General features: G+C 41.5%; 2 protein-coding genes across 3 annotated transcripts in view; one reads left to right on the forward strand and one right to left on the reverse strand.

Moving 5' to 3' along the window:
* The window catches only part of LOC111589035 (ankyrin repeat and IBR domain-containing protein 1), a 35,457-nt gene extending 29,965 nt beyond the window's left edge, over positions 1-5,492 (forward strand). For both annotated transcript variants that reach the window (XM_023299740.3, XM_023299732.3), the window contains 2 exons: positions 1,051-1,094; positions 2,136-5,492. In XM_023299740.3, coding sequence (XP_023155508.1) covers positions 1,051-1,094; positions 2,136-3,062 — 971 coding nt within the window. In that variant the 3' untranslated portion in view covers positions 3,063-5,492. The remainder of the gene's footprint in view (positions 1-1,050; positions 1,095-2,135) is intronic.
* Positions 5,493-5,539: 47 nt separating this feature from the next.
* zgc:110410 (uncharacterized protein LOC553618 homolog) lies at positions 5,540-13,093 on the reverse strand. The gene is made up of 11 exons (XM_023260939.3): positions 12,861-13,093; positions 11,797-11,945; positions 11,372-11,546; positions 10,934-11,012; positions 10,522-10,575; positions 10,143-10,233; positions 9,986-10,023; positions 9,238-9,325; positions 7,526-7,615; positions 6,874-6,921; positions 5,540-6,210 (listed from the first exon to the last, which is right to left on the reverse strand). The coding sequence occupies exons 2-11, from the start codon at positions 11,899-11,901 to the stop codon at positions 6,058-6,060; spliced, it is 921 nt and encodes a 306-aa protein (XP_023116707.1). The 5' UTR covers positions 11,902-11,945; positions 12,861-13,093; the 3' UTR covers positions 5,540-6,057.
* Positions 13,094-14,940: the final 1,847 nt, after the last annotated feature.

Genomic DNA, 14,940 nt, shown 5'->3' on the forward strand with positions numbered 1-14,940 from the left:
CACTTAGAGACATGCTACACCCTCTGGTTATTCCCCACAAAGATAGAAATTGAAGTGCTACAGGATAATGAGCCCCCAATACCTCAAACTTCAAAGAACTACTCAAGAAGCTACATCATTGGCTTTCCCCTGTCACCTACAGCAATTTTCTGAAATACTTTTTTGTGATAATGGCACCAGATGCACACTTGTAGTAAAAAAAATCAATGCAATATAGTATTACATTTTGTAAATGTGAAATGAGGATGCTTTTAAATATATTACAATGTGTGTATATATATATATATATATATATATATATATATATATATATATATATATATTTTTTTTTTTTTTTTTTTTGATATATCAATTAACTTTGACATATCTTTTGTTAAACCAGCACCAGTTCTCCTTTATTCCGTATCATCTCTTGAAGGTCTCCTTATTCACTATGTGTTTTAACATTGTTTTTTATTACTCTTACATTATTCTTGCTGTAGGTTTGGGGTCAATCTCTTGCTACAGAAAGAATTAAGGACTGATCAGATGCCTCCCCGATAGTATTGGGTGATAGATAAGAATCTAAGCATCCAATGCACCCAGAAACCCATTACTGTAAGCTGTACACTACATCGATCCAGTCACCCTCCCTTAGTTTTGATGCACTGATTCGCACAGAATCCAAATTAGAGGCTAAACTCTGGAAAATCACAAGTGCTCAAACTCAATAAGCCAGCATTTCTAATCCATCAGTCTTGTCCATCACATTGGCGCTTTGTTTTTGGCTGCGCAGAGTGAAAGATAGATGAAACTTGCAGTTTTGAAGCCAGCTAATAGGTTCTATTGTGCCAAGATGGATTTATTGATTTCGGATGAGAATACTGATCTGTGAATTTCCTGGGAGAATGCGGAATGTGCATCCTGTCAGGTTGCTATTACCTGATGATTTTGCAGTGTTCACCAAAGTGAAGATGATTTTGCTAAATGTGATAATTAGCAATTGATTAAATTGCTATTTCTGTGCTACTTTAAAGATTCAGTTTAATGAATATTAATTTTTCTACAAAGACACCCAGGATGTCGGAGGTGGGCGTAGACAAGGTCCTCTGATGGTGAGTGCACAGTTGCTTTTTTCATCCTAGGTTAAGACTCTTTGCCTTTAAAACTTTTCAGACAGTGTGAAATATGCACAGCATTAATTTTGTTGAAATAATTTCTGAACTTTTTTTTGGTTTCAGCTTTTTTAAAAAAATTGTAATGTAATTATTTCTACTGTAAAATTGTAATCAGTTAATTGGATAAAAGATAAGCCTGAAGCCAGAATCAATATTTAGGGAAAATGGGGCCACAGAATCCAACAGACAGATGGTTTAAAATTGTGAAAGTACCTGAAACAGCACTACAAATGTCAATGAATAAGGAGTATGGTTTCATCTTTGGTATCAGTTGGCATAATTTATTGCAGTTTCCGATGGGGAAAATAAATAAATTGAATAAATCCCATGTTTTAGATATAAGGATTTATATTGCTGTCCAAAAACTATTAAAACTAATCAATTAGCCACACTGTTGTACAGGTGAGCATTTTTCTTTCTGAAGGGTTTTTGAAGTCAACCCCACACACACTGTCCATATGCCATTCATACTTACTAGCATACTAAATCCACAACTGAAAATAATCCCCTACAAATAAACAATTTACTCTGGTTTGAGTGACATTTTCCAAAAACTATAGTGCCGAGCTCTCTTAGGACTTTTTTTCCTTGTAATGGGTTTGGGGCGGACAGTTACACAGTGGCTAGGAGATACTGAGAGACGGGCTAAATCACTGTTATTTTGTGAGACTTGTTAACAAAAAAATGCAATATCACAATCTTTTACCATTTGTGAGATTTTGAAATGTAAAACCTCAAAAACACAATAAAGAGCAAACCATGGCTTAGAAATTGCCCACAAATTTGTGTCAAAATGTCAAAAGTGCAGCAGCTGCTGTTTTCCTTGTCTTGTCCTTGTCTGCAGCTGCAGTTCCAACCTGCTGCTGTTGCTTTTACTGTCTTTGCCAATAGGTGGTGCTGGTTGGACTGCGATTCTGAAAACTGTGATGGTGGTTTGGCGTGTGCTGCTGACACAGTGTATGCTGTATATTCTTGCAGGGTCTTGGTTCCTTGGATGACGATGACCCTAACATCCTACTGGCTATTCAGCTGTCCCTCCAGGACTCAGGCATGGCAGGGAGTGGGTCCCATCATGAGATTCTTGCCAACGAAGCCTCACTTGGTGCAATTGGCACCTCGCTTCCTTCAAGGCTTGAGCAGAGCGGTCCAGGTGTTGAGGTCCTCCCTAGAGCTTCTCTAAGCAGCTCAGAACTGCTGGAGCTGGGAGATAACTTGGCCAGACTTGGCAACATCAACATCAGCAGCCAGTACTCTGCTGCGACTGGTGTTTCCATCTCTGTACAGCACTGTGACAGTCATCACCGGGCGTACGGGGCCTCTGTGCCGATACCAGTGGCTACAGGTGGCAGCAACTCCTCCACAGGCCTCTTCTCTTCTTCTACTGACACAACAGACTCCACCACGTGCGGCAGCCACGACCCATCCTCATCCTCTGCATTAGCAGCAAATGCTAACTTGCTGGGCAATATCATGGCTTGGTTCCACGACATGAATCCTCAAGGCATCACCCTGGTGCCCCCGACCTCCTCTGACACCGACTCAAACCTGGGTGCACTCCATGCAGGCGGAGGCTGCCTGCAGGATGACGACAGAAGTGGGATCGTCATCCTCCCTGAAAGCAGGAAGCCTCAGGAGGTGATGGCAGACGTGGGTTTCTGCTCTCAGAGACTGAGTGACATGGAGGAGAAGGAGTGCACTGTCACTGAGAGGCCAACTCAGTTAGATCTAGTAGGGCTGGACACCGTGCCGCTACCTTACATGGCAACCCTTGACACGAGTGGAGAGCACGCCGAGCGCAGAGGCTCGAAGGTCTGCCATGTCGACAGCCCGCTCTGTGACTCTGTGTCCGACCAGCTACCCAGCACCAGCTCCTCTGAGTGGGAAGAGCAAGTGCACTTGGTATGATCTGACCAGCTGAGATTTGGAAGGAGCTTTTACAGAAGGCCAAAAACAACTATAAGTTGCAAAGAGCTGAGAAATATGTGTAGTAGCAGGTGGAATGTATAGAGAATAAAGAATGTGTCAGTCATACTCAGCTCTAAAGAGGGTGGAGAAGTAGGCTCTTAAATTGTGTGCAGGCACTTAACCTAACAATACAGTCCAATTTGTTTCCTGTGTCTACTGTATTGCCAGCCCACCGCCCCCCACAACCAGCCCTCCTGCACAGCAAGCACTAACCTAAGAGATCACATTCAATTACCACTTTCAAGGAAGTAGCTTCTAAAAGGTTTCTGTGCTGATGAAAATACAAATAAGTAATTTTTTTCTGAAAACAACTTTAGGGGAGATTGGAGATTTAGAAACTGTAGCCTAGCAACTGTTCATTTTGTTTCCACTGGAGTAAAAGCCTACTGTATCAGTCTGGACGCGGTTTGAGGGAGATTGTTTGGCTGAGCAGATAAATATTTTGCTCCAGTATTCAATCTGTCAGATACAGGCTGAGAGATAGTTCTCACTCCTGTTCATATCTGCCTACTTTATAGGTGCCAAACACTGACTAGCAAAAGCACAGTTTGCAGTCACCAAGTGGATTCTTCAAAGCAAATTGTGCCTGCTTATTACAATCTCAACGACTCAGCTGAACTTATATGTGAAAGTCTCGAGCCATATTTTTATTTGAGGTTGCAGCTGGTTGATATTTTCAAATCTCACTGGTTAAAAGCTGTAGTGTGCTGTGTAAAACTGTAGTTTAAAGACCATAATGGTTGTGTACTTTAGTATGTGAAGCATCCACATAAAAAAACACAAAAAAGGATTAATTGTTTAACTGAAAAGTAGGCGGCCTGCTCGGAAACATTTCTAAATGGACTTGACAATGGGTATTCATCTCAAAGCCTCTGTCCTAACACCCTTTGAATAGAAACTGTCTCTTAGAGCTTCAAAAACAACAAAACGCTGACAGGCCCAGAGGGGCTGCTCAGTCTGATTCAGTTCACACCTTTGTGACAGCATTTTCTGAATTCCATTGTAGCTCCTCTTAAATTAATGTTGGAGTGCTGCAGCCAAGTGTGGAGTGTGACAGATAGAGTAGATAGTGAGTTTTCTTGTTTCTGTACTACAGGGAAGGCCAGTGAAAGAGATAATCAGGCAATCACACTGAGACGTGGGTGAATTAATTAATCGAGCCCACGTCACTGTAATTTATCTCTGGGTTCAGTTTTAGTGTAATAAAGAGCAAAGCCTTCTTAGATCTCTGCAGATATCCCGGACTGCAGGGTGATGCACGGAGAAGTCATGAATGTGAAAAGCATCTCAATCACATGGGGAGTCCATGTCTTTGAAACGGTTCTCTACGCAGTTAGAGATTCAGTGCCTTTGTGTCAATCACCATTATTCAGTTCTTTTTCACATATTTTTCTGAGTGCTAATTACACAGGATCTGCAGTGTAAACAAAACTAAAACACCTGTTACCTTAAAGTTGTTTCTCTCATATAACATTTATAGTGCGATGACGAGCTCTTGATTTTTTTTCATCAAAATATTTGTAGCATGAGGCTTTTGTTGGTTCTAGTAGTAATATGTGAACACTGATTTTTATATGATTTGGTAAAATAGGATTATAACTTTAATGTCTCACTTTCAAAACTGGTTCCCAAATATTTTCAAGAAGTGTTCTTTTTTCCTTTTGTGCGTAAGGCTTCTTGCCTTTGAAACAGTTGGTTTTTCTGTGGTTTAGAAACTAAAATCACTGTATTGACTTTGGAATGAGTTGACCTACTGTATGTGTATTATATATATCTTACCTGAAGACACTAAAATGGAGGAAAGTTGCAATATAAGTAGGTATTTATTTGAAATAAAACTGATCCATTTAAATAGTGGATTGTGAATAACCCGTATGAAATAAAACACACTGTTAAGTGTTTCACCTTTAGGACTTCAATAAGTTTTTGTACAGACTAATGTCTGACTGAGGTGAATGACCTTTCTTCCCATTAGCAGATGTATAGAATAACATTAAGTCTAAAGATAGTGATTGCTTTGAAGTGTCTTGAAGTTGTGAGTGCCATATGGTTAATGAAACTAACTGTTGGTTAATGTTGGTGTGTTAATCAGAGGAGATAACACGTTGCCTTTTTTGTGTAACAGTAATCTGTGCATGAAATGGGTACTAAATGAAATTTATACTTTGTTTGTATTTCACCTCTTATGTCCAGGTGATTTATTTTAAAATGGCATATAACATTTTGTAACTCATTGAGATTTTCTATTGTAAAGCAACTAATCCTTGAAATGCTATTTGCACTTTGATAGTCTATACTTGATACATTCCCTCTTTATATGAAAAAAAGATGTTTGGTGTGTGATGCCATTAAACTATGTGTTGAGTTTTACTTTGTGGTTTTGTGCATAAACAACAAAAGAAAACATGAGAGCCTGGTTTAATGCTTAGGCTGAGAGATTCTGGCTTTTATTGGAAACATATTTTGCATCCTGAAGATGGATTTAAACTAAAGGACAAATGAGAAAATGTATTTTAAACAGTGGTTGAGTGAGATGATTTTAACTTGATACTAAATCAGATGCTGAGAGACTCATATGTAAGTTCAAGCTTAAGCACAGTATTAACAGCAAGCAAATATAAAGTGCATTCATTATGAAATGACTTGTGGGTAGAAATACATGTCAACTTTAACAGTTATGGGGTGAAAAAATACACAAAGCATATTGCAGTGCACAATAACACAAAACCGTTGATACATGACAGAAATTAGAGCCGTATCTTACCGCACAGACATGCATGTGTACTTAAATGTGACAGCGGATGTATGCAGAGTTAAAAATGTATGAATCCTCATTCAATATGACTCTAAATTTATGACAAACTCAACAATTGGATTGTGTGTGTGGGCAGAGTGTCAGCGTTTCTTTAGGGAGGCCTGTCATGGAGCCTCCATGTCAGCGGCAGAGGCCAATTAACTGCAGCAGGAGGAGGAACAGGGAGACAATGTCCAAATACAGGTTGAGCGCAGCAAATATATACTCCTCTGGAGAGACTTGATACTTCCTGTGTTTCCCCCCCAAGATAAGCTGGGTATCAAACACCAAGTACTGCAGAGAGACAGACAGAGATGAGATGCTTCAACACCACCAACACTGATGTCTGAAGGCAGCGTGTGTGCGTGTGCGTGTGCGTGTGCGTGTGCGTGCGTGTGCGTGCGTGTGCGTGTGTGTGTGAGATGAAAGAGACCAAGAGCTGGTTACAGGAATCGGTGCGAAAGAAAACACGGCCAGTATTTCTTATTTTTGAGAGATGGCTCTGTGCAGATAAACAGGCTCTATAAATTATGACATAGTCAGACTTATGCAGCTGAAAATAAGTTGTGACTTGCTGTTGACAGCCCGCTCAGCTCTGTGTGCAGCCGCAGTTTGTTCCACCAGCTGACGGGAGGGGTCACAACATTCGCTGTTAATGCCAAAGGCACGCAGAAAGGTGGCTGTGAAATTGAAGCCCACCGCTGTTAAACAGTGCATAATTGAAATTAAAGGGCACGAGGACATCAGAGTCTCTCTCTCTTTACACTAACTACTGTGACAAACAGCGGCGACACGCTGCTCGGTGCTGGGATCAAATCTTACATCACATACACTCACTTGACATTAAGCTTTCTTTGATGATGGATTCTTTCCTGTTGAAAGGTCATTTTCAGTCTGTTTTTGAACCAAACATTTGTAGAAAAGCATGTTCTGTCATAAAAGCCTGAGTGTACTTACTAAAGAAAACAGCAAGGTTCCCAGGCAGGCGTATGTGATGTAAAGATACTGTAAAGGAATCAAAGAAGCATTTAGCCACGCAAATGACTTTACAGCGATTTGTAATAGCATGGTTGTAAACATGCATAGACATTACCATATAAATAGGTTATATCCGGTCTTAGTAAAACGATGCTGAGTGCAGCAGATATAATTTAGCCAGAATATGACAGCGTGTGGATAGTATAAGCTCTTTTCCCATTCTAGCTGTTCTACACAGTAAATACGATGGTGGAACCTGATAAAGTGTGGACACAATATGTTTTAAGAAAGCAGTTCCACTCCATTTGCCTCCTGTAAAAAATAGCACTTTAAAATCGATGAAATGCAAACTTCTGTAAAGACCTGTAGGCTGCTTATAAGCCTAGAACAGGACCAGCTGTCGCAGTAAACAGCAGTGTACATTCAAATGCATCAGTCTGAGATCACTCCTGAGAGCTCTGAGAGTGCATTCTCTTCTTTACAGTCTGCTCAGCACACAGGTCAATGCCGGTACATTGTGGGGATAAAAGCCACGAGGCTGTACGTACCGTCTGCCTCTAAATGCTGCAAATCACTTCAAACATGTCCTCATTGAAAACAGATGCGTAAACAAAGCGGGTCCTTCAGTTACCTGTGATCGGAGGATCGCACAAAGCAATGCAAATGACAAGAGGGTCCAGCCAAACACCCACAAGCTCCCACTTGCTGTGGTGAAGTCCCACTGGTGGCGGAAAAAGAAGGTGAGAGGAGAGAGAGGGAGTGAATGTGACGAGCCTCTTAAACAGAAAACTGTAGACACAACATTTACACTCATGCGTTCCCATAAAAGCCAGGAACGCTCAAGGTCGTCTGCACTGCAGCTGTGCTTGTGAGGTGCTGCAGATTTCAAAATGTGAGAGACATACTGGATGTGAACGCACAGGAAAATCCTGACGATTCCAGATATAACGCTCCTGGATCAACATGCCGCTACACGTGCACAGAGCAGGAGAGTGGAAGTGGCCTTTTAACCTACTTGCCCTTTTCAGATTGACAGAGGGAAGATGGCAGCTACTACAAGAGAATCACTAACACTGATCACCCGAGGAAGCTATGAGCAGAACGTGCAAGGTGGTCTCTATGACATTTTTATCACAGTGGCAGAGATCAAAAAGCGCTGTGAACTGCAGAGCAGGAGGTGCTGGAAAGTGATGAAGACGAACGTGAAGTCATAAAAAATAAACTAAAAGTGTTTGATGTGGTGGCAGCTCGCTCAGCTAATAAAAGTACATTATTAGCAGAGGGTTTGGTCACTTTTACGGCACAGTATTTCCCTCTATATTTCAACCTGAGGCCTAAATGCCTTACTGCTGAAGGTTAACAAAGAGCATTTAAGGCCAGATACACCTGCTTGCTTACAGACAGAACAAATGCCTCCTTCAGCTACGTCAACTGACAGAATGTGTGAAATGTCAAACCGCATTTAGAAGCAATTAAAAAGGGGCTCAGAATCAAATCTAAATGTATACGACATCTATTTCACTCGCCTGTTTTTGTACCGCTGGCTGTGTGATTACTTTTCCTCTGAATATGAGCCACTTTTTGAAGCAGCACATCAAACTTTCAGGGAAGTGATTCTCAAAAGGTCTTGTGCAAACTGGCTCTGCCTAATAAAACACTGCAACGTGTAATAAAACTTTTAAATGTCGCACACACAAGCAGAGGCTGGATTGTACAAACCAAGTGACATCTTTGTGTAAGTTTTAGCTTAGACTTTAGGTTGGAATTATATTTTCTTCAAATAAAAAGAATATCTACAGATATTACATTTTAAATCTGAGAATCTGTTTGACTGGAGGAGCATGTATCTCTGAAAGGGCCCTTTAGAAAAATAATTGTGTAACATGTTGGCTTATTTAGTTAATTGTAAAAGGAGACAGGCTAAAAGGAAGAGGGGTGACTCAACAAACAACAAAAGCTCGAGACCTCTTATGATCTCTGAAGGTAAGAGGCTCAGACAGCATGTAAACAGCTCAGACGGAGGTTTAACTGTGTCTCACCGCCGGACACAAGGAATTAACTTGACTGACAAATACACTGATCTCAGCAGCAATCATAGTTTTGCCTGGACAGCAAATCCATCAGCAGTTTAAACCTTTGCTGGTGCATATAGCAAACGCTGCATGAAAAAAAAAAAAATCCCTTCCAACATCTCAGCTTAGCACGTTCCCTTTGACTGCACAGGAAACACAGATCAGTGTATGGACATTTACCACCGACTGCATAGCTAAGTCACCGGCAGTTTATGAAATTTCACTTTTGGGTGCACTGCAAACTGAGCTCAGAGTGTGTGACGCATCTTACCTTTGACTGCATGGCAAACAAACTCAAGGAGAAGGACACCAGCGCTGTCGCCCCCACGGCCCACATAACAGCTTCAGCTTTAAATAACCTGCAGGCAGAAATATCAAACAGCTGGGCAGAGGGAAAGACACCCCATAGTATCATGTCTAACTAGTCAGAAGGTAGAGTAGGGCACAGGAACAGTGGGGTTCTGCTCCATCCTAAAAGGAGAACATTACTTTCTTATAAGGAATGTGGTATTTTTTCATTAAACAGTCCGTATTATGTGTCTCAACTAGAGCGATGGCAGAGACGCCTGCTGGACGTGCACTGCATAATGTATCACCCTTGTTCGTTTTCTATCAGTTACAGCTTCAGTTATAGCAAAGCAATATCCTATAAATATGGTAATTTGAATGTATTATTGATTGTGAGACTGATGCCTTTTCTGACAGTGTGACATGCTGCTGAAAAAGAAACGTCTCAGAGACTAAAAGAAAATAAAAGGGCAACTTGTGTTTGCACAGGCACCAATACAGAGGAATTGGTTTCGAACCGTGTGTGATGCTGCAGATGTATCTGCACCTGAAAACCCCGAAAATGTGATTCCTTATGCCTTTTAATTTGGTAAACCAGCAATGATTACATCTTATCTAGTTTGATGGCTTCTTTGCTGGCTTCGAACGCGCTATCTGATATGGATCAAATAGGATTATTATTGTGTAAATGAGTCGGCATCAGGTGGGGACTCATCCTTGGAAACACTCACGCTGACACAGATCCAAGCATCATGCCTTCTACAATAGTCTGAGACAGAGAGGGAGAGACAAATGGAAGGTAAATACATGACCAGAAAAACAACTGTGAAATAGAGAAGGTGTGGTGGTGGTTTAATTTGATGCCTGGCTGGGGCTGCCTCTACTCACAAACAGGCCCAGGGCAATAAAATTGAGGGGTACTTGACGACGGAGGTTGTCACAGCAGGAAAAGGCTACAATGAACACCAACACCAGCACCCTGTTTTTCAGAGAATATAGAGTGTATCGTAAATAACAAATAAACAGCCTATAAACAGAAAAAGAAGCATTGCGTTCAATATATGAACCCACTGAGTGCATTATTTATGCGCAGCGTTGCTGGCACTTTCTTGGATTCAGATTGGGATGGCAGGTTGTGAATAACATCCAAGGATTTCGATGTGGACTTTTTCATTTACCAAACAGGAAAATCTGTAGATGGTCTAACTGGTTAAAGTTTGTTGCAACTAAACAATCTAACTTAAAAAAAAAACAAAAAACAACTTACATCATGCAGTAGGTAAACCAGCGGCTGTCCACAACCCATTCCCTGAGGTCTTCCCTATTATTTGATAGGAAAAAGACAGAGAGAGAGAGAGAGAGAGAGAGAGATGGGAGTGCTTAATAGAGCCTCCATTTATTTGATAGGAGCAATAGAATGATTTTATTAAATATTAACAGAGGGCAGAGCATTGTGCACATGGGAGCTCAATGAAAAGAAATTACTGTAGCGGCCCTCTACCACATCCATTATATGAAACACGGGGAGCTTTTTCTCCTGCAAGCAAAAATATTATGTGGCAGGCATGTCCTGGTTTCAGACGTGTGACAGACAACACTACAGGTGGACAGATGCACAGGTGCCTGACATGGACTCATCTCTCTTTTGGAAAGAATTCAATTGCATAATGGAGCCTCACCAGTAAAGAAAAGCACAGATGATCCCGACAGTCAACAGCAGCTGAATCAACAAGGTCAAGTAGACTTTCCTAATAAAACCTGAGTGGAAAAAAAAGACCCAAACACATAGTGAGTCAAGACAGATACACAGACAGGAGAGAGACTGACAACAACAACAAAAATCTGTCCGAGGGAAGAAGACGGGGAGGTCGGGCTGTTTCAAAGCGGCTGTTTTCACCAAACCTGCATTTTATTCCGTCATTTAAAACAATTTGTGTTGTGTGTGGGAGGAGGAGAGCCGAGTCGGGGTACAGCAGAGATCAGGGAACAATTTTCAATTCCAAATCAATTTCAAGAAAACACTGCAAAGCAAATGAGGGAGTAAATATTGTTTATCAGCTCTGACCACGTAAACAAATCTCCCCTCGCCTTCTGCTTCTCTGTTTATTCGTCCTCACCTCTTCGTATGGCAGCATCACTGAAGACGCTTTCCTGCTGGTCGTCAGAGTACACGGGCGGAGAGTCACCGTACTGCAGGAAGTTTGGTGCTGGTGGTGCTGCTGGGCCCACAGGATGGACCATGTTCTCATAGGGACCAGGATAGGAGACCACGGCAACGTTGCCCTTCCCCACCTGAGTCATTCAAACACAGGAATTCAAACTACGGGACACTACTGTAGAACAAAACCATAAAATAACATGAATAGTGGTTTTAATATTTCTTTTGAAGTGAAATGAACTGAATCATCCATGTGTAATTAAATGTGTGTTCAGGTTTTACGATGATCCACTGATCAAAGACAACTCGAGTTGGAATGTAGATGATTTTAACTGACTTTCTCATTTAAATTTCTAACAAAAATCGCTTAATATTGCAACCAACCTCATAGCTCATCCCTGTGTAAGAAGTCTGTCCATACTCCTGAGGGCTGTATGGAGGAGGTCGAGGTAAATCTTCACCGATACTGCTCCCATTGCCCTGGTCCATTCCACCAGACGTTTGCAAATGTTTTCATCAACTGAGACACAAAACTGACAAGAGACGAAATACGAGACATGTTGAGGTCATGGCTGAGACACAAAAGCATCCTTCTGGATAGTGACAGCGGCTTCATCAGTGACGGTAAATTGCTGAATGGGGCAATGTCAATGTGGAACAAATAAATGGGTAATTACAAAATGATGCATCACACAAACACAGAGCCAACCACGACTAGCATCCATAATTATGGCTTTAAACCTCAATTTAATAGAGCTGTATGTATATTTAATGGCTAAATAGATTGTAGTTAATTGATCTCAGAGGAAACTCAGCTATCAAGAAGGACAGGCTGACAATAAACTCAGGGATCCTATTTTATATGTAGCGAATAGATAAAAGTAACTCATTGCCTTTAATGTCCGTGGCCCTGCATTAATCATGGAATAAATGAAGTCATAATTAGCTACACAATGATCAGTGCTGCATGATATAAAACTTGAGTGCAGCCATGATGCCCTGACTGTAGATAAGAAGCTGTTACATACAACAAAAACATGAACACTGAATCATCCATCCATTCCACGGCTTAATGAATAACAATATTCCCTTCCTGTAATATCAGTAATTAGCAACGACCTCTGCACTCATCTGATGTATCATTTATTACTAGCATGATATCAAGCTTTGACTTTAATCCATCAGCTTCTTCAACTAAACGCCCCAAATGAAAACCTGTGATTGACCAAAAAAAAAAGGTTTTCTACGACATTAAGGGGAGCTTGTTTCCGTTCAGTTACACAGCAGAGGAGGTTTGAGCATTAATTCCAAGGTATGGTGAAAGAATTACTTTTAAGAGCCTCGGCTGTGTTTTTCCAGTCTTCAAACAGTGATCAACTGCTGTTAGACTCAGGCCTCTTCGCATAAATCAATGAATTACAGCCCAGATCCATTATAATGTGTCTTACCTCTGTGGTGACGGTCAGGAATCTGCTCTGCTGCTCTTCCTTGTTGTGCTGGTTCCCTTTCAGGCCAAAGTCCAGCTGCTATCAGCTGCTCCCACAGAGGCAGGACTTTAGCTCCAGGGGAAGAGGATGTATCCCTCATTAGGCTCAACGGGACATTCAGATGAAGTAGTGAAAATGTCATTAAACCAACCATGCTGGCATGTCGTCAGAGCAAATCATGTCTTTACCTGTTTTCTTTCACCAGTGCTGGCATTTACAGGAAATTATCACTGGTCGTTGATGAGCTTCAATTTCCGGTAATGATACGTCATTAGAGTGCTGCATGAGATCAGCCTGTAACATTTCATCTGGTACTGTACAAAATAGGGAAATGCAGCACAATGGCAGCCTGTGAAATCCTGCGAGTCACGTGGCCTCTCTGGTTCACCTTGGTTACACATTGACAGCAGCAAGCTAAAGAAACCATCCAGTGACAAAGACACCGATGAATGATGTACGTTTGCCATCAATCCAGCCTATACAAAGGGATTATGGATACTGAGTCAGACTGAGGAAGAATAGCTAAAGACACGAAGACCGTACGCCAAAAATACATGAAGTAATGTAGGTCAATACAGTCTTAGTGCTTCTCCATGGAGAATTGCCACTGAAAGGTTTATATTGAAGACTTCATCCATGAATCAGAAACCAGTCCAGGATGAATCCATTTACCATGAAAAAAGCACAGCTCAAGTACATCATCATTTCCACTTCTTAGTCTTGATTACATTTGATTACACAAGACATAATGTGTTTTAATGTGACATTTACAGTGATCTTATACATAATGGTTAGATACTTTACCTCTAAATGGCATTTCAGCAAAAAGAATCCAACAGAGCGGCAGCTTTATGCACAGACACTCAGCTGCTCTGTCTGGGGTTTGATACTGAAGGGAAATAAATAGCAGAAGACACATGTAATTAAAAGTGTGGTTTCTGAGGATAATGGTACCTAAAAAATACAGTCAGTGTACATTGCAAAAGAGGTTTAGGTGAATGTTTTATCCAGAAATTTCACAGCAGCATACGGAATCTATTTATACGTGAAGCTAACACTGGGGGGCACTAGTCTCCTGTGCTTCTTGTGCTAATTGCAGTGATTTGGTTGTGACTCTTCTCCCCACTGCCACCTCCCTCCCCACTCACCCACCCACTCACCCACCCACCCACCCACCCAGCAGCATCCAATCCTCCAGAGAGCCCCTTCATTTTAACTGCTGGATCAGATCCTTCATTTCTTTCACCTACATGTGATCTTCTTGTTCCCTTCAAAGTGATGCTAAAAAACAAGAGAGAACATTGTTCCTTCCTGTTTAGACAGCAGTAAATAAAGAATAACTCCAAACACGAACAAAATAAAGATTTAGCAGCACGGACGTCATATCTGAAGGCACCGACAGCTTTTCTGCAACCAACACAGATTCTCATTCTGCTCTCCGCCGATTGGTGTGTCAGTCAACACAGGCTCGGTTTACACTGCCTGCTCAAATCTGATGAGCTTGCTCTCACCTATTCATCAGATCTCCGTCGGATTTGAATGGGCGGCACAACAAACAAAGTCACATTTGAGCAGGCAGTTGAAATCCAGCCTGTGTTGACACACCAATCAGTGTGGAGCCCAGTGTGAGGCCACATTTAACACAGATCTGATTGCCTCAGTGCTGTCCAAACAGGAGCAACACATGAGGCTGAGCACCATGGAGCAGAATGTGTGCAGAGCAGAGAGTGTGTCCAGAAAGAAAGGAAGATTAAAGACGAGAGGGGTGGAGGTGGAAGTAAGTAGGAGATCTCTCTATCCATCCATCCTCCTACCCAGCCACCCACCTATCTTCCTATCTACCTGTTACCTACCCATCCATCCAGCTATGCGATTTGTTCCAGGTTTCATAGTTGCATTTCTTTCAAAGAGGGAACTTTACACATTAAATACTATTAGATTGTATGTTATCCTACCAGATTGACAACTTTCATGAGAAATAACTAGTGCTGTCAAACGATTAAAATAGTTAATCAGCTTAATCGGGGGGGGGGTGCTGTGG

This window comes from Amphiprion ocellaris, chromosome 9 (assembly GCF_022539595.1).
Source record: "Amphiprion ocellaris isolate individual 3 ecotype Okinawa chromosome 9, ASM2253959v1, whole genome shotgun sequence".
In the NCBI taxonomy this organism is placed as follows: Eukaryota; Metazoa; Chordata; class Actinopteri; family Pomacentridae; genus Amphiprion; species Amphiprion ocellaris.

Bases quoted from the DNA above. Each gene is read 5' to 3' on its own strand.
- zgc:110410 (XM_023260939.3), bottom strand. From the start codon at position 11,901: ATGGACCAGGGCAATGGGAGCAGTATCGGTGAAGATTTACCTCGACCT. The intron at 9,326-9,985 runs GTGAGTGTTTCC...TTCTGCCTGCAG, and splicing joins ATGCTTGGATCTGTGTCAGC to GTTATTTAAAGCTGAAGCTG. The intron at 7,616-9,237 runs GTAAGATGCGTC...TTCCGCCACCAG, and splicing joins TGTTTGCCATGCAGTCAAAG to TGGGACTTCACCACAGCAAG.